This window comes from Erithacus rubecula (genome assembly GCF_903797595.1).
Source record: "Erithacus rubecula genome assembly, chromosome: 5".
Taxonomy (NCBI): domain Eukaryota; kingdom Metazoa; phylum Chordata; class Aves; order Passeriformes; family Muscicapidae; genus Erithacus; species Erithacus rubecula.
The window spans coordinates 57,226,790-57,248,032 of NC_136687.1; the positions used below are offsets into that span (position 1 = coordinate 57,226,790).

The window sequence follows — 21,243 nt, forward strand, 5'->3', positions numbered from 1 at the left end:
ATATTTTATTGTTGCAGAGGCTCATTCATTCCTATCATCTTCAATCAGCATGTTCTTGAGATTTTGTTCAGCCTGGCCTTAAAAGTCTCCAAAGACAAGTTTTAACCTCTTCTCCAGCAATATTATTTTACAATCCAATCTATAAGGTTGTCAGAAAACATTTTCTAAACCTCCACCAAAGTTTGTCTTCCAGTTTTCTTGCACCACTCAGTATTTTTCCGTCCTGGTTTGCAGAACTTTCAAATGGGAGTCAGTTTTTCCCTAATCACTTGGCTGCATTGCACATTACCTGTTATTGAGGATTAAATTACATTACACTGGGATAAGTATCTTCTTTTTAACTCCCTATCATGGGCAACTCAACTTTCCCTCTTTCCTTAATGTTATCTTTTTGCTTTTTTTAACATCAAACAACAAGCAGATTAGAATTCCATTTATTATTTCAATAATATATTAAAGCTGAAAAGGGTCATTCATTAGAGCCACAGAAAACAGTGCCATGATGTGCCTCATTCAGCTTGATCAGTAACAAGGCAAGCAGATCGACCCCTACTTTTAAAAATCTGCCAGCATCCTGGCACCTCTGACTTGATGACTGATTACAGAAAGCACCAAAACTGACCATTTGTATAAAATGCAATTAGTGCAAGCACAGGCATTTGTTATATCAATCGTGTTAGCAAGAGCCAAGCCTGAAAGGGAATTAACAGACCTTTCACCACTGTCAATACCACAGAAAACAGTTGAAAATTGAGAAATTTTCCAAGCTGCTCAGAGGAGAGAATAAGTTGGAAAATAAAAGGGTTGTCATGAGACCCAACAGTCAGCCTCTACTTAGCAAACTGAAGCCCAGCTGTTTGGAAGCTGATGGGGTAAGCTGGGCTTAACAAAATATAGTTTAGTGTTTACAGAATGAGTGGTTAGGACAAAAATAAATGGATACAAATCAGGGTTGGGTTTGGATTAATGGTATCCTAGAACAGCAGCACTGGCAATCCAGGCACTGCAACCTTTTTTGAGACCAACCATGCATCCTGCAACAGTGGTATTTATTGGCTCCAGGAATATCCTGTTCATTGGCTGAGATTTTCCAGCCCTACAGAGAACTTGTTGCATCCATGATATTTAGAGAGGATAGTACTTACGAAAATTAAAAGTTAGAATATTAAAGGTAAAGAAGTTCCTATTTCTGAGGCTTTCCTAAATAGCTGACAATCTGTATAGTTCCTGTCCTCCAACAGCCATGATATTCTGATTTTAAGTGCAGCTCAGCACAGCATTATGAATACCTGTCTAATCTAATTATGAATAAAGGAAATTTAGGAGGATTTTTGTGAAGTTCCTCAGGACAACCACACATAGAAAAAAATTACTCATAAAAAGAGCAAAATCTAGTTGTGCCCCATGGCTGCTGAGACTGTGCCATAATTAACTCCTTTTCAGTGCAATTCCAGCAATTTGGATGTACAGTAATTAGCAATACCTGCTATAGTGTTTAGAAACATCAGGTACTCAAAGTTGGAAATCTCTCGGTGTTGCCATCGCTGGGTCATGTTGGAAGCTTTGAAGATCTGCCGTGGACTAGCCAAAGAAATGCGCCTGAAAACAAAGAAAATTCAAAGAAAATAATGAGAAAACCTGGTGGGTCTTCCTGTTTTACATATCTGAATTTTAGTGGCAGTAGTACATATTCTTTCTACCAGGTTTATGGTAGATTTCTCTGGAGATCAAACTGCCACTTGGATACTTGAAGTTCATTTTTAAAGTTTTATAATCTAATAAGAATAAAAAGAATTAAAGCATCTGACAGCTGAATATGTCAAGATTTGAAAAATTTCCAACAGAAACCTTTACAGCTGTGCAAATTCAGCTGCTCCATGACGGTTTGATGTATTACAGAAATAAGTTATTGGAGATTTAGAGATAGAACATCATTAAATAAGAAAATTACAATACTTTTAGAGTTTCATGTAAGAATAAAGTCATCTTTGGGGAGAGGTTTTTAAAATCCCTAAAGAACAAAGGAAAACAATGATAAGATGATAGAATTTCATTATGAAGTCCATCCTCTTGAGATTTAAATTCTGGGCAGTGTTGGGGAGTGAGTCATAAATAACTCAAACTTTTAGAATTTGATGCCAGATTTCCTAATGTTTGTGAAAGAAGACTGTAAAGTCATTCCTTGGAGTGATAAATCAAACAGAGAAGAGTTTATCATAAAATTCCCAAGACTGCTTTGTTCATAACAAAAACATCTGTAAATACCAAATCCACATCACTTCGGGAGGAAAAAAATATATGTAGTTTTAGTTCAAAAATCTTTACAGGTATTGGTAAACAATTCAAGGAAACCGCAACTGATTTCTTTTAATAATCTCCATTATGTAGCAAAGAAATTGGTCACTACAAATAGATGTGAAATATTAAGCAAATGTGTCTTCAATGTTAAAATTTTTGACACATAATTTGTTTCTGTAAATAGAAATCCTGATGTTCTTACAGAATGGCTATAATTGCAATCCAAGAGATTTGTTTTTTTCTGGACTTCATAAAAAAAACTACAAAACATAACAGAAAACATCCCAAATTATTTTTATCCTATTTCTATGTACAATAATCTATTTTAAAAAAAGTTTAAACTAACCACAATCAAGATACTCCCTAAGGCTTTCCTGCTCCATGCTCTGTAAACTAGTAGGTGTAAATGTTTCAAACCATGTAGGCTGGATTGATGAAAACAAAAATAGTTCTTTAAACTGACAAAACTAACTCAAATTGTAAAATACCTGGTCTGGGACAGTCCAAAGATGGTGCCAATACCAACCCGAGGTAGACAATTAACCACCTTCTTTACTGTTGCTTGGTCAGGGAAGTTGAACATGACACCCACTGTGAGTACAAGAATTGAAATACAGCATGATTTTACACATTTTAGGCTTTCTCAACCAACACGATGTGACCCTAAGCTCAGACAAGTTTCCCAATAATCAGACAAGTTTCCTTCAGGTAACTGTAGATAAATTTTTTTTTTTTTAATTTCCAGAACTCCTTTTATATATCACTAACAGGAATCTCAATAGGAGTTGTCACTGTTGCACATCTTACAAGGCCTACATTTGTTTTCCTTTATTAATAGAAATTAACCCTATAAGCAGAGATTGATTAATTAAAAAATGTATATATTAATTGGTTCACACATTTACTAACTTACTTTCTAGATATTTTCTAGAAATAGTCTTCAAAATACTATCTTCCTATTTTGACTGAAACATGTGAATGACACTTATGAAACAGCAACCTAAAAATCTAAATAACAATCTAATTATGGTATCACCAGTGGCTGGCCATTTATGGCTTCAGAGAGAACAACAAGTGTTTATGCTATGATTAATATTCTGTTGGACAATACCATTACCAAAACAATGTTCTATTTTAAATAAAGCATGAAGGCACAGCAGACACTGGTCTAATTCAGTTGTGAAATTTCTTTCATTCTGTTGTTCTTGGTGTGTACCACTAACAACTATCAACCCTCCAAGGGGGTACAAAAAATCCTTCATGCATAACAGATCAGAGGTAGGACTGTCTTGAGCAGGAGTCCTTAGAGAATGCCAAATAAACACATGGATATAAATGAAAGTGAAGCATTGATAATGTGTAGTGTCCATGCTTGATCATAATTTATCACTGAAATAGAATTTGAAGGAGAAACTATATTTCAAAAAAATACTAACTTAAATACTGATCGTTGAGTCCAAGCCCTTCCTCTATCTATATAAATCCATGTCAAAATGGACATGATTAAGCATCCAAACAGAATGCACCTGTCCCCACATCCACCTGACATTTCTTTAAGCTCACTGTACCTCTATTTGCCATGAATATCTCCAGGGCTGTATTTTGCAAGAGGTAACGTCGGGAAAAGATGGACCGAATCTCTGAGAAGAGCCATTTTCCATGGAGTCCTTCTGTATATGCCAGAATCTAGGAGGAATACAGAGGATGTTTTAAACATGTTAAATATGGACAGGTAATAACTTGCAAAAGGGAAACACTTTGACCCACAAACAGATTCTACCAATTACATGCAAAACCTGCAGCAAAATTAAAATACGCTCAAACTTCAAATCATGCTATGAATCTCTAATGCATTTTTTGTACTCCTGAGTTTAACTACTCATGTCAAATATTTTAAACATTTGCTTGCACTTTTTCCTTTAAAGACCAATGTCTGTTCTTCATATCAGTTTCATAGTTTCAAAACCATTATTTAAATGTTCAGCACTTCAGCAAAGCAGAAAACCATATTCTGAAATGTATTTCTAGTAGCATTAGATGTATCTACACTCCCTTCAGCATTGTAATAACAGGCCTGTAACAAATAAGCAAGAAAAAATGTCTTGGAAGAAAAAAAATGTTCCTTAGGTTTATCGTTAAGGCAGCATTCATTAATTCTGGAACCAGAAAGGTTGGCTGTATAAGAGGTTAAGTATCATTTTGTCAGCTAAGGTTAAACACAAACCTGCAAATGAACTCAGTATAATCTCTCTATGGAGTAAGTGGTTGTCAAAGTAACTTGTTACAATTCCTGTCATCCCATCTGACAGACACAGATGCTTAGGCTGCCTTCACAATTCAAACTAATCCCATTTTCAGTCCTCAGCCACTTTGTTTCTTTGTTGCTTCACTTTTTCCTTTTCGTTTCAAAGCTTAATTATGTAAGTGTTAAGGAACAGAGAGACTTCTCTCCCTCAGATTAACAAATTACAGGAGAAGGAAAATCTGAGATTTGTCAATTTTAGCAAACACAAAAGCACTCAATAGAAATGCATCACAGAAAAGGAGACTCAGATGCAATTCTTGTTAACATCACCCTTATCACAATTTCACTTGAGCAAAAAAGGGAAATTCAAATCCTTAACACAACAAAGACTGTAATGAAACCAATAATTTCTTCACAGGTTTTTAACAAAGGAGAATTTTGCCTCGCACACAGCATATATTGGCAAATGAAACCTGCATTTTTGTAGCACAGAGAGCAGATGCACCATTATAAAAGCATTACACATTACAGCATAAAATACTGTATTTTATTCACAGTTTTGTGAACTAAAAGCAAACAAGACTGGCAAACCAAAAGCTGATGGAACAGATGAGAACATACAAACAAATCATCTCCCACACCTTCTTTCTTTTTACTTAATCCCTCACCTTCACTTCAATACAAGTGCCACAGTCAACTTCTCTCCCAGCAAACACATACACACATACATAGAAAGAGAAGGGAAAAAACACATAATTATTCCAGTACAAAATTCTAGAAATGTGATGAAAGGACCAGAGATTGTCAGTGTTTGCTGAACATTTCTGGAACTGAGGAACTAACAGAACTTGGGCCATGCTGTCACTTCCCATAGCACACCCATAACCCATCCACACTAACTGGCAGACCTGTATTAGAATTATTTTTGTGGTGCTATTCAGAGCCACCAGGGATGGCTTTTGTCACATGCGTGTAAATATCCTCTAAGAATACAACATCCAAAGAGGTAACACTGGAGACAAAGTTGCAGTGCTCATACACAGAAATTACTTAGTACTTTTTGCTGGTATTCATCCATCTGATGACGGTGAAATTGGAGCTTCTAATTGCAATGGTTGATTTTTTTGAGACGAGCAGCAATGTGGTAACCTCCATTTTTGTGCAGCAATGAAAACCCACCAGCCTGTTTGCCCCCATTGGTCTGTGCACAGCGAATTCAAACACTTACTACGTGGATACTGTGAATAAAACCAGCACACTGAATAATCATTAATTTATTATCAATTTACCCTATGAAGAGAGCATTTTCTGGGAGAGTGGAGCCCTGCACGAGCAAGGCCCAGAGCAAGCAGGACAGGAAGGGAAAGAAGTGAGTTGAAAAGATCATTGGTGTCTGCACCGTGCAGCTCGTAGAGCCACGGTGAGGTGACAGGATTAGATGGGAGAGGATTCCCAGCAGGAACTGGGACAAACAGCAGCAGCCTCTGCTGCAGCCATATCCCAAAGCGCCCATTGACAAAACTGCTGAGGAGACGCCTGCAGCTGAGGCCGGGCTGGATCACTGCGGGCCGGAGCAGGAACGCTCTGCCTGCTCTGCGGCCTCACTTCAAAGCCTCTGGAGTTCAATTAAAAGTGGATTAGGTGGGAGCAGCCCTCTTTGGGCCGCCGTGCTCCGGGAGCAGCCCTGACAGAGGCTGAACCTGCTGCCATGGCGACCGCAGCACCGCCCGCCCGGCAAAGGCCCGGGACACAAACGCGTCTCTTTCATCTGCCTTCCTAAATATTCTCAAAGTATCTTTCCTCATGAAAATCTTTTTAGTCCCTAGAAAATATTAGTAGAAACTCCTACCTGCAGAAAGTGACTCATTCTTCAAATTAAACTCAGAGTTTCTATCCTAGCAAACAATTTTTTTTCTTTTAAACCATTTCCGACATCAGAATTAAAACTTTCAAAAACTATTTTTGCATATGCCTGTTTTCACCCATAAGCAGCACAACAGAGCTCCACTGCAGAATTTAAGAAGTTGTGTGGCTTATGGATGAAAACAACTATCTTCTTCATACTACTGCACAATATTTTTGAGGCTAAAACCAACTCGTTCCTACCTTTTGTCACCACTGGTTTTAGAAAAGGTTGTGGAACAGAGACTCATGAGAGAGTATGATCTAATTTAATTTAATCTGCAGAAATAGTACTGCCTTGCCCATGTAAGAAAGTATTACAGAATTTCAGTTGGTTGAACACATCAGGCTGGAGTTCAATCCTCTGCACATTTCATTTGTTTCAAAAGATACAGCACCTTACAGGAGCAAAGAAATTTATGCTGTTTACTATTCCATTTAAAAACACATTAAAAAATGAGGCAATTGTAAAGTTTTACAGTCCCAAAACTCTCATCAGACAAGCTATTCTGTAATTAGACCCTGGCAACACCAGATGAACAGGTGTCATGACAACATTACTAAAAATACAGAATTACTTTCCCTTTTGCATGAAGTGCCTTTTTTAGGTATTAAAAATGAAGGTCTAAACCTGTACTCAGTCACTGTAGTCATGCTGATGGCCCTGACACTGCAGAGCTGCAGGAAACTCCCCAAGAAATTAGTGAGTAAAGGACAGCCAGCTTCAAATTCTGCTTGGAGGAGATTCTGAAATCAGAGTTGCATGAAAACTCGGGTAGCACAGTGCTGACCACAAATTAAGATCATACATAAATAAGTGCTCAAGATTTACAGTCATATATCAGCTAATTTCCCAACACTAAAATGCTCATTTACCTTGAAGGTATTCAGTCATTTTAGTTTTTAATACAAATGCCCCATTCTAGCTTTTCTTCAAAACCCTCCTTGAATGTTGATTATAAACAATGTCTATTCTAAAAGACTTTATGAAATAGTCTAAAAAATCACCTCTACTACTACAGCTGCCTCCTGAATCAGAAAAGTAATATTTTGCTGAAGACTAAATGAACATTTTACTTTACCTGTTAAGCAAGCCAATCAGCTATTGTATATGTTATTTTATTTTAGAGAAAAGTACTATTGATCTTGAAAATGTGAGTAGGCTAGAAGTAATTAAGTCTGCAAATGGATTATAGAACTGAAACAGTAATTGAATAATTATATTACTTTAATATGCTAGCCAACTTAACTGCCATGAGCAAAATAAAAGTGAAATAGCTTATTTTAAAACTGAAGCACATTTGTTAAATTTTAAACAAGTTATTATGTAAGACAAAGGAAAAAAATCCAACAAAGCACTGAATAAAAATATAGAGCATTTAATTTACATTCTAACTTGATTACAGTTGAGAGATAAAATTTATAAATACATTCTAGCAGCATTGCAGGTCATTTAGGGTAATTTCTAGTCAGGAAGGGAAATTTACAGCACTCAGAGGCTTCAAAATCTGACAGTCTGCTCACAAGAAACCTGGATTTCTACCTTAACCTCAGCCTTGCAACTGAGGATCCTTGGATTCTACTGCCCAGGTATTGTTCAGTTCCTGGCTGCAGATTCACAGTGAAAGGGTCTTACCCTGCTCTTTGTTTAAATACATCTAAGTACACCTGAATTAACAGGGAATCAGATCAGACTGCTAATAATCTCAAATATCAACATGCTCTTCAATAAACCACAGTTGTTTATCAGTTTATTTTAGCTTTCTCAAAGAAATGACAAATAAGATGTTGGCTTTAAATCTCAGATATTTACAAAATGAGCCACTGAAATCCACAGGCAAGGAGCAGCAGCCTCTCAACCAGTCCCCCTGTGAGCATGCACAGTCTGTTACACAATCCTGTTCAGCATTTTCATGGGTGACAAACTCAATTAAACATATTCATTACTTTAATGTTCCACTAGACAGTTTTACCCGGCATAAAAAAAAATAAATAAATAAATAAATACTCGGTGACCTTTGTATTGATCAGAGCAAAATGGCTTATGCCTGGGTGTGGGTGGTGAAGGGATTGGGGAGGGGGGTGGTAAAGGACTCTTATGTTTTCTCTTCCAATTACTGAAGGAGATGATAAAACCACAGCAAATGATGTATCAGCTCATTTTATCTTATCGCTTTGGGGCTAGGTGACAATGAAGTTCATATTTCACTGGTTCCCATTGAAGATTGTGAAAATTACTTGCCCTTATGACCTGAAATTTCACTGGAAGACAGAAATTTCTCTTCTGCAAAGTAATGCAATTTTTCAGATGTCAACCTTTAGCCCAGCTTTAAAAATTAATTTCATTTATATTAACCAATGATATTGATATTTTCACAGAATGCTCTTTGATACATGAACCATCGACTAGCAAATTGATGTGCTCGAGAAGGATAGAATTATTTTATCTGAAGCTGCTGGGGACAGACAGATTTACCACAAACTGAAATTCCTATTTCACATTATGCTGCTTATATTAGCCTCAAATACCTTAAGGCCTCTGGACCTGTAAATAGTTTGATCTTTTGTTGGGATTTAGTTCTGTTTCTAGATCCATTCAGTTTTTAAATCATTTCTCTCTCCACAATAAACAAATAAATACACTATGTGCTTGGAAATAATAAGAATAATAAGAATAATAAGAATAATAAGAATAAAGTCTGTCCCAGACCACTGATAAGGAAATTTGAAATGGCATGAAAAATATTTCCCAGATTATTAAAACAGAGGAATGCACAACGATATATTCTCCCTTCATCCTGTCACTTAGGCTGTATTTCAGTGTGAAAAAAAAAAGCATACAATATAAATTTTCTGAAAGTGGTCTTCTACTAACTACAGGTAACCTTCTTCCTGATTATCCCAATCTAACTTGGAAATAAAATTGCTGAGGGAGCCTGTATTTCAGAACTTTTCTGATTTGACTACTTTCTAAACACCTCACATAGACCAATAAATCTGCATACAATGTTAGAAAATTTAGTGCCAACTCTCTTACTCCCTTCAACTGTCTCATAAACATTTTTTTTCTTCTTGATTAACTCTGCTGGCTTTTAGAGAGCAGGGGTTCATTACCACTATCAGAAAACCTTTAATTAACCCAAAGAACAGGAACATCTGATTGCTAAAGACAGTTATCCAAGGTAAATTATACAGCTTCAGATAGTGGAAGTTCAAAAAGAAGAAAATTAATATAGGTTTGTGTGACTGTCCAAGCCCTGCAAGGTTAAAGACATAAAGTTATACCTGTGTTTGGAAAATACAACAGCAAGTTTATTTATGATAAAAAGGAGCCAGAAATGCAGGAATTCACAGATTCTTGTAGGAGTTGGCTGATATCTTGATTTAGTTACATCCTGATTTAAGAGCTAGTTGGATCTGCTCCTCAAGAGGTAAATATAAATGGTTCATATAGATGTTTACATCACCTGGAGAAGGGCAACATTTTTTCCCCTACCAGGGTTACCTGTTTATGCACTGACATTCCTGCATATACAGACTTCATACACCTGGTATGTAAAACAATGCAGACAACAAATCATAACCAAGAATCTTTCAATCATTTAGAAATAACTCAGCATAGTCTTTGTGGACTGCATTAAATCATACAACTTCATGATTTCATGTGTCAGTGAATTCCATCAGTTAAACAGACACAGTGCAAACACTAAAAAGGCTTGTTTTGATTTCATTTTGTATACATTGAAAAAATGACATTACCTGCAAAAGCTCAAGAAGAGAGCTTAAGCATCAGTGAGTAGAATTCCCTTAAATGTTTTCTCACTGTGCAGAAGCTGTCAAAAGAAGCTGATATTAAATTTGCACCAAAAATGCTGAAATAAAATATTATCAGCATTAATACTTTGTATAATGAATGGTGCAGGGGTGCATTACATGATCGTTACTCTGTGTGAGACAGAATTTTGGAAAACTAGGTGGGAAAACTCCCTTTGCTATCATTGTATCTATCCAGCTGAGAAGCAGGTATCTAGGTGGCTTTAAAAAGTCCTTCACAACTCTCTTATTTTGGTTCATAACTTTCTATCACCACAACTGTTCCTAGCTTGTTAGTTAGCTCACCTTCAAGTTCATTAATGCAGAAAACTAAAAGACAAAGAACAGGAACCTTTAGATGTCCCAAATTCTCACTCTGCAAAAAGTGATCAATTAATTTCTTTTCCCATCTATTTGTGAGCTAACAAAAAAAAAAGGAAATACAAATTCCGATTGAATTCATTATGGAAATGCTTTATTATTGGAAAGGAGGTTTTATAAAAGAAAAACCCTTTCAAATCTTAAACTCAAAAGTTTTTAGCACACTCCCTAGAATCTGGTAATCCCATTAGGAAAAAATTTTTAAAAAGTATGTTTTTGAGGTGATAAGTATGACCATAACCCATATTTTGAAAATATAAATCATAAATAATTCACAAAATTTCCCTGTAGAAATAAGACAATATAGGGCTACCGGCTCAAAATCATGCCATGATTTGTAACGCTACTACAATTTAAAAAAAATAATTTTAAAACAACTCCTAAAAAGGAGTTCAAAGACAGAAGTGCCAGAAAAATAATGAAAGTGAATCAAGCAGAGATTTTATATATATTATAAATTATACATATATAATGACAGAAAGGTTGTAGCTTTGGGTTTCTATAAAGTTCAAAGATTTTTTAAGCTTAAAATCTGGTTAGGCCCTCTCCTTTCATAAAATTCCTAGTGCAGAAAAGTCTTGGAGGATAGTCTTTATCAGACTATTGCATGATCTTTAATAGGTACAGAGTCTGAAAATTAGGACAATTTCCAGACCCACAGCAGCTCATAGCCACAGCAGTATTGCTCCTGTAAGAATCTCAAAGGCAGGGCACAGAAAACAAGGCAGGAGCCATCTTTGTTTTGCTGTCTCTTAAAGGTATTTAGACATTGCATTTTTTTTTTTTTTTTTAATCATATAATATCTTGAGTTGAAAGAGACCCACAAGAACCACTGAAGTCCAATTCCCAGCCCTGCACAGGATTTCCCCAAGAGTCACACCCTGTGGCTCAGAGTGTTGTCCAAACACTTCCTGAGCTCTGTCAGGCTGGTGCTGTGATCACTGGCCTGGAGAGCCTCTGTTTTAGAAAAATAAGGCTCATGTTTGCTGTAAATGTCTCTCCAAATTTGTATTTGGAACAGCAAATTGGAACAGTCATGTCAGATTTCCATGCTGTGCCCTGCACCTGCTTATTTCACCACTTTCAGGATATGACTTCTCCCAGGGGCTGCTTCTCTGTGTATCAGCAAAGGTCTCTCCAGTCAGAACACGTGCAATTGGAAGCAGCAACTACAACCAAGAAGGAACCACTACACCTGCAACACTAGCAGCTGTCCAGAGTCTGCTGTTTCCATCTGATCTTGCAGAAGGAGGAGCAGAAAGCAAATGGGCAATGAAAAAAATAAGTTTCAATGCCAAAAAAGAAGGAGTTTTATTTTTTAAATCAGTGACCTGTAAGCTGACCTTCATATCCCTTCATCAGAAACAAAACAAAAACAAAAAACTCCCCCACACATCTGGCAGGAAGCTAGAATACCAGTCATCAAGAAAGACTGCATCTGATCAGCTCATTAATGGGAAGCAAGCCCATACATAGAAGAACAGATGTGCCTCTCAAAGGCAAGGAGAAAAGTCAGAGTCCATTGCCAGCCCTTCACATTAGAAGATTCTGTGCTGTGTTTTGTGAGAGATGTGGCACAGAAGGCGCCCCTTGCAAAGGGATGTGGATGCAAAAATGGCTTAATGCCACCTTTGTGCTGCAGAGACTCTCAAGTGCTGCAGGAACCAAACCCCCTTCAAGTAAAGTGGGGCAGCTGCAGGGGCTGACATACATTTGCCTCATTTGGGATGCCCAGGACTGTAAATAATACTGAACAAATCTTCCCCCTCTTGCCCTCAGAGGCTGAAAAAGAAGATAGCACAGAACTGCTATAAAACCCTTCACTGATCAAGCCCTTCTCCACTCACTGCAAGTTCATTTACTGTAAACCAAAGCCAAATACAGATATGATGACAAAAGAGTGGAATTGCTCTTAGTTGTTAAAGGACACATCTCTTATGTGCTCTTTTTCTAAGAAAATCCCACATGAGTGTACTTCATATTTTATATCTGTATTCTTACATTTTTCTTACATTCCTGCAAAAGTAGATTAATTTCTCAGAAGAAAGAATTGACTGAAATCAGTCACTGACCAAGGTTTCCTTATGGCCTATAAGGGAGAACCCCTTAAGATCATCCATAGAAATAATTTGGCCAATTAAAATTTACCCTATGTTTTTAAAGACAAAAAAAAAGCTGAGGTTTTATACAAACACTGCTGATATTCATGTTAGTGCATGCTAAACTAAAGAAATATAAATTCAGCTTTTAAAGCATTCCTACAAGCAAAGACCCTTTTCCAAAATTAACCAAGCCAGGGGCACAGCTAATCTGAAGTCTACAACATTTATGATTCTGAGGTAACAGAACAAGAACACAACCCTTAGTTCAGCTTGAAAATGCAACAGAAAATTAAACTGCATTTCTAGTCCAAATGATTGATAAGAAAGGCTTGAAAATGTGATTCAAGTGTAACAGATACACAGACAGCAGTCTGGGGATAGCTGAACAATTGATCCAACAACATGATTTGCCTTGCCATTCCCCCTGGGGTATTAAATCTAAAACTTGCTGCTCCTGAGAGCCCAATAAAAAATAAGTCTATCAAAGAATTCTGCAGATGACAGGAGGAGAGAAGGCAGCAAGTCTATGTGAAAATATTAGCTCTTGTGAAGAATTTTAATCTGGGCTGTGTTATGCATTTATCTTTCAAACCCACAATGTTGTTATGCACAAGTGAAGTTTTCCTAAGAGCCAAGTCTAATGTGGGAGTATTGACAAAGCCCCAGTTTCCAGCCAGTGCCTCACAGTGTTTCATAAATGCTGAAGTCAAGAGGGAAAAGTATTTCCAACTGCTTCTCTTTAGAAAATCCTAACCCCATAGCAATATCCTATCCATCCTGGCCTAAGTGCTGCCAAGAACTAAGTTTCTTGTAAAAATACAGCAACTTATCCTACTCGTGCATGTTTTACAAAATTAACTTAAGGCAGCCTTTTAATAGGCAATCCTTATCAAATAAATTTACCACATTTGAAAGAATGATGTGGGAGCCATTCTTAAATCTTTTTCAAGCAAGGAAAAGATTCTAACTGGATAGCAGCTCCCCTCCTAGTCAGCTCCACATCTTGAAAAAGATGAATGGTCTTTTAAAAGGAGCAGAAAACTGGTGGGATTAGAAAAATTGATTTTCCAGTGACATTTGCAGTTCTTAAGTGATTTTTGGTGATTTGGAGTTCCAAAGTGATTTGGAACTCAATGTTCTTTCTTTCTTAAAGAAAAAAAATATTTTAAGGCAGAAGATCTACCTTTAGTGTTTTTTCTAGCTGAAGTACAAGTAAAACACCTGTAATCAATTCTTCCCATAACATGTTAGCATTATAGATAATCAATTTTAAGGTATGCTTTAGAGGAAAGAAGATTTGAGATCTGGAGTATAAAATATCTCACCCTACAAAAAAGAACACATTTACAGCTAGAAACTTTAGTTATCATGACAAGATAATCAATTTTCTATTTGAGGTGTTGGAAGTTGAAACCTTGTGGAGCTTCATGTTTGAGAACATATTACAGGGCAAGGAAAGCATTTCTCACTCTTCCCTGAGCACATGAAAAGCAGTGACTGAAATGCTGAAATTACTACAATGCAAAACTTGAGGCAGTACAGACTAAAAATAACTCGTCCAGACACATCTAGGAGTCCTCCACCAGTGAAGAACTGATAAGCTGATCAATAAAACATCCTTCCTGCTTGACAAAAGTTGCATTTGCTTATCCTCCTTTAATAACCATATAGGGGGTTATAATGTGAATTTCAAGTTTAACAACAGACTTAACAACTTTAATTTGTTACATTAATTGTTGAAGCTTCAAACATACAGTAGTACTGGAACCCACAAAAAATAACTAAAATTGGCAAGTACCTGCTTCTTAGCATTCCACCCAAACAAAACGTTGGTGCTGATAAAATTCACTTTTAAAAAAATGTATCCTTGCAAATCTTAAGTACTGTCATCTCATCACCCTGTTGGAGTTTGATTGATTACGCCTTTTCCTTATGTTCATTAATCTCATCACCTTATCTTTTACACCACTTCATTTTAGCAGAAAGGCAATAATAAAACCCTCATCCATTATCCTTTTACACATCTAGTCAAGCGGAAATGGTTAATAACATGCTACAAATTGAACTTCAATCACCTCATTTTCTCCTTTGTCGAATGCACATTAAAGTATATTCCAAAAGTGCAATTTGTTTTACAGGGGAATTTGTGTTATATTGCTACAGACAACTAAAATTAAGTGTTTCTCAGTTTGGTTATTAAATATATCCAACTGCCCTTTTATCTCTGATACTAAAACATTAACTCATTTTATTAGGGTGTAATAATACAAAAGCCTTATCTCCCAGAACACAGGGACATCTAGTCTGCCTAATAGTAAGTGTTATACAATGGGTCATTTATCTTTTTCTTTTTTTAAAAATATGCTTCTGATAGTTTATGAATTGGTATATTATTGCAGATGAAATGGCTCTCCATTTAAGAAAAGTTAATTTGTTTACATGCAGGCTTATCTTCAAATGCAAGCCCTATTAGAGAAACAGTCTGTAACTGTCAAAGCAAGTGAAGAAGCAAAAGAGGTGGATGTAGAAAAATTTAGAGCCCAGTAATTTAACTCTGATCACCAGCCTCCTGTTTGAATATAATCTATGTTCCATATGTACTTAGCAAATATTCTATTATATTATTCTCCAGAATTAACTTAAGAGTCAAAGTACTTGTTTCTGTAAATTCTCCCCAAATACAGGCACATATTAGTAAACTAAAATAAATGACATTTCTAAAAGAGATCATCTAGTATAAAGAAGTTCCCAAATATGATGTGTCTGGAGCTGTTTCCTTCAAAAAAATATATAGGTGAAATTCTAGCTCTGTTTCATTCACTGACAGTAATCTCTTTTACAGAAAGGATGTAAGATCTCCTGCACTTAGTTCACCTTCTCAATGAAACAAGGCTGGTCTGACTGACTCAGCAAAACTGCATATCCAAATAAACAAATACAACCACAAATATTGTGCAATTGTTACAATGACAGGGTATTTCCCCATGCTCAGTCTCATTTCAATTCTACAGAAACTTATTATTAACTTAGTATTAACCTTACAAGAAGCCTAAGAACATCATCAATCCCAACTTCAGGCTAAGAAGATTGAACAAGGAAAACAGTATTTGTTATTATCAAAAAAAGCTTGCAATAGTTAGTGTTACGGTGTATATATAAATGCACACTAATGATATTTTAAAATGAAGTAACGGCTATCCTTTACTTTAAAGCAAAGAACAAACACAGCTCTAGTTAGCTCAGAGTAAGTTGTAAAATCACTTTTACTGTTCTCTCAGTGGTCTACCATTTTTTCCAGCTCTCTTGTCCATTAAAAGTTTGCCTTATTTCCCAAACAATTCCAACACTATTTCCCCTCCCATTCAATCTGCAGTTTCACAAGATTTTTGCAGGTGGCTGCCCTGCAAACATTGCATCTCATTTTATCCATCCCCAGCCACTTCCTACTGCTACCCCAATCCCTCCTTTCCCCAAGGACTATGTCTGGGGCCACCGGGGAAAAGCTGGAGTTTGACAGGTATGCAGATAGAAAGTCACCTAGGGCAGGGAGAATGACAATATTGCAGGGGTGAAGGAGACGGAATTATTTCAGCCTGACTCACTACCACAGATAGCTGCTAGTTCAGTGTTGCAAGTTTCCTCTTTCATCTTTGAAAGTGTATTGGGTTTAATTTCCTTGTAGTTTGACCAACATGCAGCCAATTGTTGCTTCTAGTCCTGCATTTAGAGGAAGTTCTCTGGCCAGTGTTTGCAAACTGTGGTACTGCCACAGCCCAGAAGGAGGCTTGTTTTGCACCCCTGTAATACAAAAAGCATTCTGTCTCACCAAAGGATAGAGCACCTTCACATCACTTTGTGCTCATGGCACATTTAGCCCTGGAATTGCAAATGTAATTCTCACCAAAATAAATTTGGCTGCTCAAGAATTCAGGCTTCTTCATCTTCACAAAATTTGGAATACTCCACTGTTTCTTGAGCTGTCTCAAATTAAATTTGATCTTGACTCAAAATTACACAGATGAGTTATCCACTCAAATGCAGAGTCACTGAATTCAAACAAAATATTTTATTATTTGTTAAACCCTGCATGCTTAAATTTTCTTTTCTAGTTTCATATGACCATCAAAATAGTGGCTGGCATCCAAAACCTGCACAGTCAGCACCTTAAAATATTAGAGGCATATCAACATATCAAACTGTAAAAATACAAATTTCTAAATTGTGAATACACAGAATTTGATCTAAATCGTTGGCTGATTTCTTTCTTCCATTTTGATCATTTTTCTGAAAGCTATCTTTGAGAAAAGTACTTTAAGTTTCCCTGCTTAACAGCACCTCCCTCTTCTCAATGTGTTAACTGAGGATTTTTTCTCTTTGTTTCCCTTTTGTTATTTAATTTACATTAAACCAGATGTTCAAGAGAGCCTTTTAGGTTCTTATGAGAAAGTCTAGTACCCAAGTGAAACAAACAGGGAATACAAGCAGGCTAAAAACCTACAAAGCTCTTAAACTTGTCTGTAGTTGACTGACAGAGGTGCAAATTTACACAATGTAAATTCAAACCTTCAGCTGATGCCAGACTTGTGCAAAATGTAAATTAGTTGCTGTAGTGCTCAAATGCAGCAGTTTATTGCAGAAACAAGTTAACAACTGCATACTAACAAAGTCAACAAGAGTCTTGATTCCAGTCTCTAACCACCCTTCCTGTACCACATCACATGTCATCATCCATAAGGAAATGGGTTAATCAATTTAATGAGGATCCAGACAAATCGGCTGCCTAATGAGCACTCAAACTGATGTGGCAAGGGTTATGCTCCAGTGCTGACAAAATCAGTTTGATGAAACTGTGACAAAAGCAGCAAAGCTCTGTTCCTTCAGCACATTTTCCTGCATCTTATTAACATGAAATTAAAACCACTATTTGCAAATTGTATAAGGAGACCATTAATTGTGGAAGTCATGTAAACATATGCTTTATCTACTCCTCTCTCCAGCAAACCTGTGTATATTGTTGGAATTCAGGACAGTAATTATTCAGTTCTTTTTGAAAACAGCAATCAGATAGAGTTGTTTAAAGTAATTTGGATAGAATATGCCAAGAGAATTTCCAGAAACACTACATTGTATAATTTTGCATTTTATGAACATGACATTTGGCTATAAATATAAAATTAAATAAACAAAATTAATCAAAATATGATGCAGCTTCACAAACAGTTCAGAAAATTAACACTAGAATCTCTTCAAAAGCAAATACAAAAAAATCTGGCTCCAGTGTTTAGATGAATGATAATGCTTGTATGATGATTTCCAAACTCCATAATGCTAAGAAGCAACAAACATAGGCCAAAGAGAGAAATTAACCTAACTAGTATTTTAATTACTTTATCAAAATCCTTTAATCAGGGCTGCTGTAAGACTTGTCTAGTAGCATTAACTAGTTATATCGAGGTTCAAAGTGCAGGGCCCAAGGACTGGAACACTAGACCTGAAAATACTTAAAAATGAAAAATCTGAATGTTAAAAAAAATTTAAAAAGCTGTAATTTCTAAAAAGTAAAAATTAACTCTTACTTTCCAATTATTATCTGTCCAGAACACATCCTCTAGAAAAGAAAAGAAATCTATGCACCATGTTGCTTAAATGCAAGAGATACAAAGACATAAAATAAAATTTTTTACATGTAATAGGTATCATTAAAACAGTTTTTAAATAGCACTGGTGTACCTGCAGCCATGGAGATCATATAGCCCTTCACTAAGATTACAGGAATGAAGTTCTGGATGCTATCACACACACTGTAAAAATTCAATATTTACACACTAATGCCTTTCCTTTTTCAAGGGGCAAGTGTCATACTGGTAATATCTGATTATTATCCTGTGAGCATTACAAGGAGCAGGTTGGGAAGCAGAAGACACAACTTCTGCCCAGGAACATGGGATGGAGCAGCTTTAACATTTCAGCATTAAGTTAGAAGAAACAACTGACTTCTACATAAGGACACAGAGATATCAATGAGTTTGTATTCTCTGGAGTAAGAATCCTTGGCTTTAGGATCTATGTTTGAAAAGCAATCCACAGAGAATGTATAAATGATGTTGCATCCAATATATACAGAAGGATGTCAAACTGCCAAAAGAGTAATTAGGATCATTCCCAAAATGACAAAACACGTGTATTTTTTTTTACAAAACCCACAAAAACATTATATTAAAACAGCAGTACAAATCAGTGGCAGTTGACAATACTCTCTATATATATATCTTACTCTATTTTAACACCAGATATTTTCTCCCCAAAGGACACTGTTCTTGATAACAAGGTTATTTATCTCTGAAAGGGCTGAACTCCCCACTTTCATTTCACACTCCATTTTAAGTTTCCAACAGATTTAAAGGACCTCAATTAAAATCCTAATCCAGCAGTTTACAGGTGGAGTTTGTGGCTCTGGCTCCACAGCAGGTGGCAGCCATGAGAATGGCATGGCCTGCTCTGAACTTTTTGGTCCTGCTGCCTTCTTTCTCCTGCCATTAATGTTCCTATGGGCCCAGAGGTAGCTGGCTCAGAGAATGACCCTTGCAAAAACCCATGTAAGAAAAGGTCAATTCCTGTTAGGTTAGTTCCCTAACTTGACTCCTCAGGTAAATCACAGAATGCCTTGGGTTGGAAAGCACCTTTATGGACATGGCAGTCTGTGCCATGCTGTAGCTGACAAAGTGGTGATCAGTCAAAGGTTGGATTTGGTGATCTTGGAGGTTCCTTCCAACCTGAAAGATTCTGTAATTCTGTGACTAAGATCACCTGCTTCCAACCCCACTATTGGCAGAGATGCCTCCCACTAGATCAGTTTGCTCAAAGCCCCATCCAGCCTGGCCTTGAACACCTCCAGGAATGGGCACCCTGTTCAAGTGTCTCACTATCATCTGAGTAAAGAATTTTTTCCTGGCATCTGGTCTATAGCTTTCCTCTTATTTAAAATTTGTCCTCGTTCTCTCATTCTCCCTCCTTCTTTAAGCCCCCTTTAGGAGCAGAAATGCTGCTCTAAAGTCTCCCTGGAACATTCTCTTCTCCAGGCTGAACAGCCCCAAATTTCACCCTATTTTCCTCCATCTCTCTGATCACTATCACAGCCCCCCTCTGGACCTTCTCCCAAAGATTCACATCCTTTCTGTGCTGAGGACTCCAGACCTGGAACAGGACTCCAGGTGGGGTCTCACAAGGGCAGAGCAGACAGGGAGATCACCTCCCTCAACCTGCTGGTCACAACCTTTTTGATGAAGCCCAGGATGTAAGAAAGGATAAAGAGCCCCAAATCAATTATTTCTGTGTCAGATCATGGTGGCATTAAGGGGTGGTGGAACTCTCCTCTTAGTTTCAGAAACCACTGTGTGATTTTGTGCCTCTGAAAATATCTTGTCATTGCCACTGCACTGTATAGGAACACACAGCACAAGAAACAACTCAGTCCTGCTTCATAATAATTTCCAAGAATCATCCAACTGCAAAGATTGTATGTCTCTGGGATAAAAAACACCCCAAATAAGACAAATTCTAATATAATAAAAATGTGTACTCCAATACAGCTATGCTCTTTAGTGACAGAATATAAATGGCAAATCCAAGTGCCTCTGCAATGTCTTTCACAAAATGCTTACATCTACTGAAGTAGGTAACTTCTGTCACACTAAAAGCAGAGACTATGACTTCATTCTAAGACCATTCTTAGGTCCAAAGCTACATTTTTTAACAACAAATTTCATGTCAGTTTTCTACCTGCAGCAAATGGATATAACTGTAATTTGCTGAAAAGTTATAAATATTGCCAAAATCCTAGTTACTACAATATTTTGGTTACATGTCCCAGTAGAGAGATTTTGTGAATGCAGTTAACTCTAATTAATATTCAACATACTTAACTATTAGAGGAAAAGCACAAAATAAAAAAGAGAGATGTTTTACATGTGATGCTTGGAAAAAACTTCTGTCTCAAGACAAAAGCAATTGAGACTGTTGGCCTAATTCCAAAATACTAAAAGGAAGTATTCAAAACCAAAAGCACCAAAATCAAGCAAATGCTTAATTAAAAAAAAAAAAAAAAAAAAGTTACCTTACTTCTCCTTAAAGGATATACTCTTAATGACATGGGCTTACTTCCCCCAATTAAGGGCTCTCAGTGAAAGATCTGTGAAGGCTCCTGCTTTATATACAATTAACAATCAAACTGTAACACAAATTACATGTCAGCCTTATCAGAGTTTACACATTGAACTCCTGTATCTGTTGCCAGCAGGCAGCCCTCTCTATCTGGGGAATATCACCATGAATTTGTTCAGTGTCTCAGCACAAAATCTCACCCCAAAAGGTGGTTTGCCATCCCTTCTGTGTCAGAAGCACATGGAGCTCCATCACACCATTTAATCCATGCAGCCTCTGAGCAGATTTTGTACCCACTGCCAAAGGCCAGAGCAGTCTGCCTTTTCCAGGGATTCATCTCA

At 36.8% G+C, this 21,243-nt stretch overlaps 1 protein-coding gene across 6 annotated transcripts in view; it reads right to left on the reverse strand.

The window, feature by feature from the left end:
• LRBA (LPS responsive beige-like anchor protein) overlaps positions 1–21,243 on the reverse strand; it is a 357,069-nt gene that overhangs the window by 115,228 nt on the left and 220,598 nt on the right. For all 6 annotated transcript variants that reach the window (XM_079306956.1, XM_079306953.1, XM_079306954.1 and 3 more), the window contains 3 exons: positions 3,867–3,984; positions 2,787–2,889; positions 1,484–1,599 (listed from right to left, as the gene is read on the reverse strand). In XM_079306956.1, the coding sequence (XP_079163082.1) occupies positions 1,484–1,599; positions 2,787–2,889; positions 3,867–3,984 (337 nt within the window). The remainder of the gene's footprint in view (positions 1–1,483; positions 1,600–2,786; positions 2,890–3,866; positions 3,985–21,243) is intronic.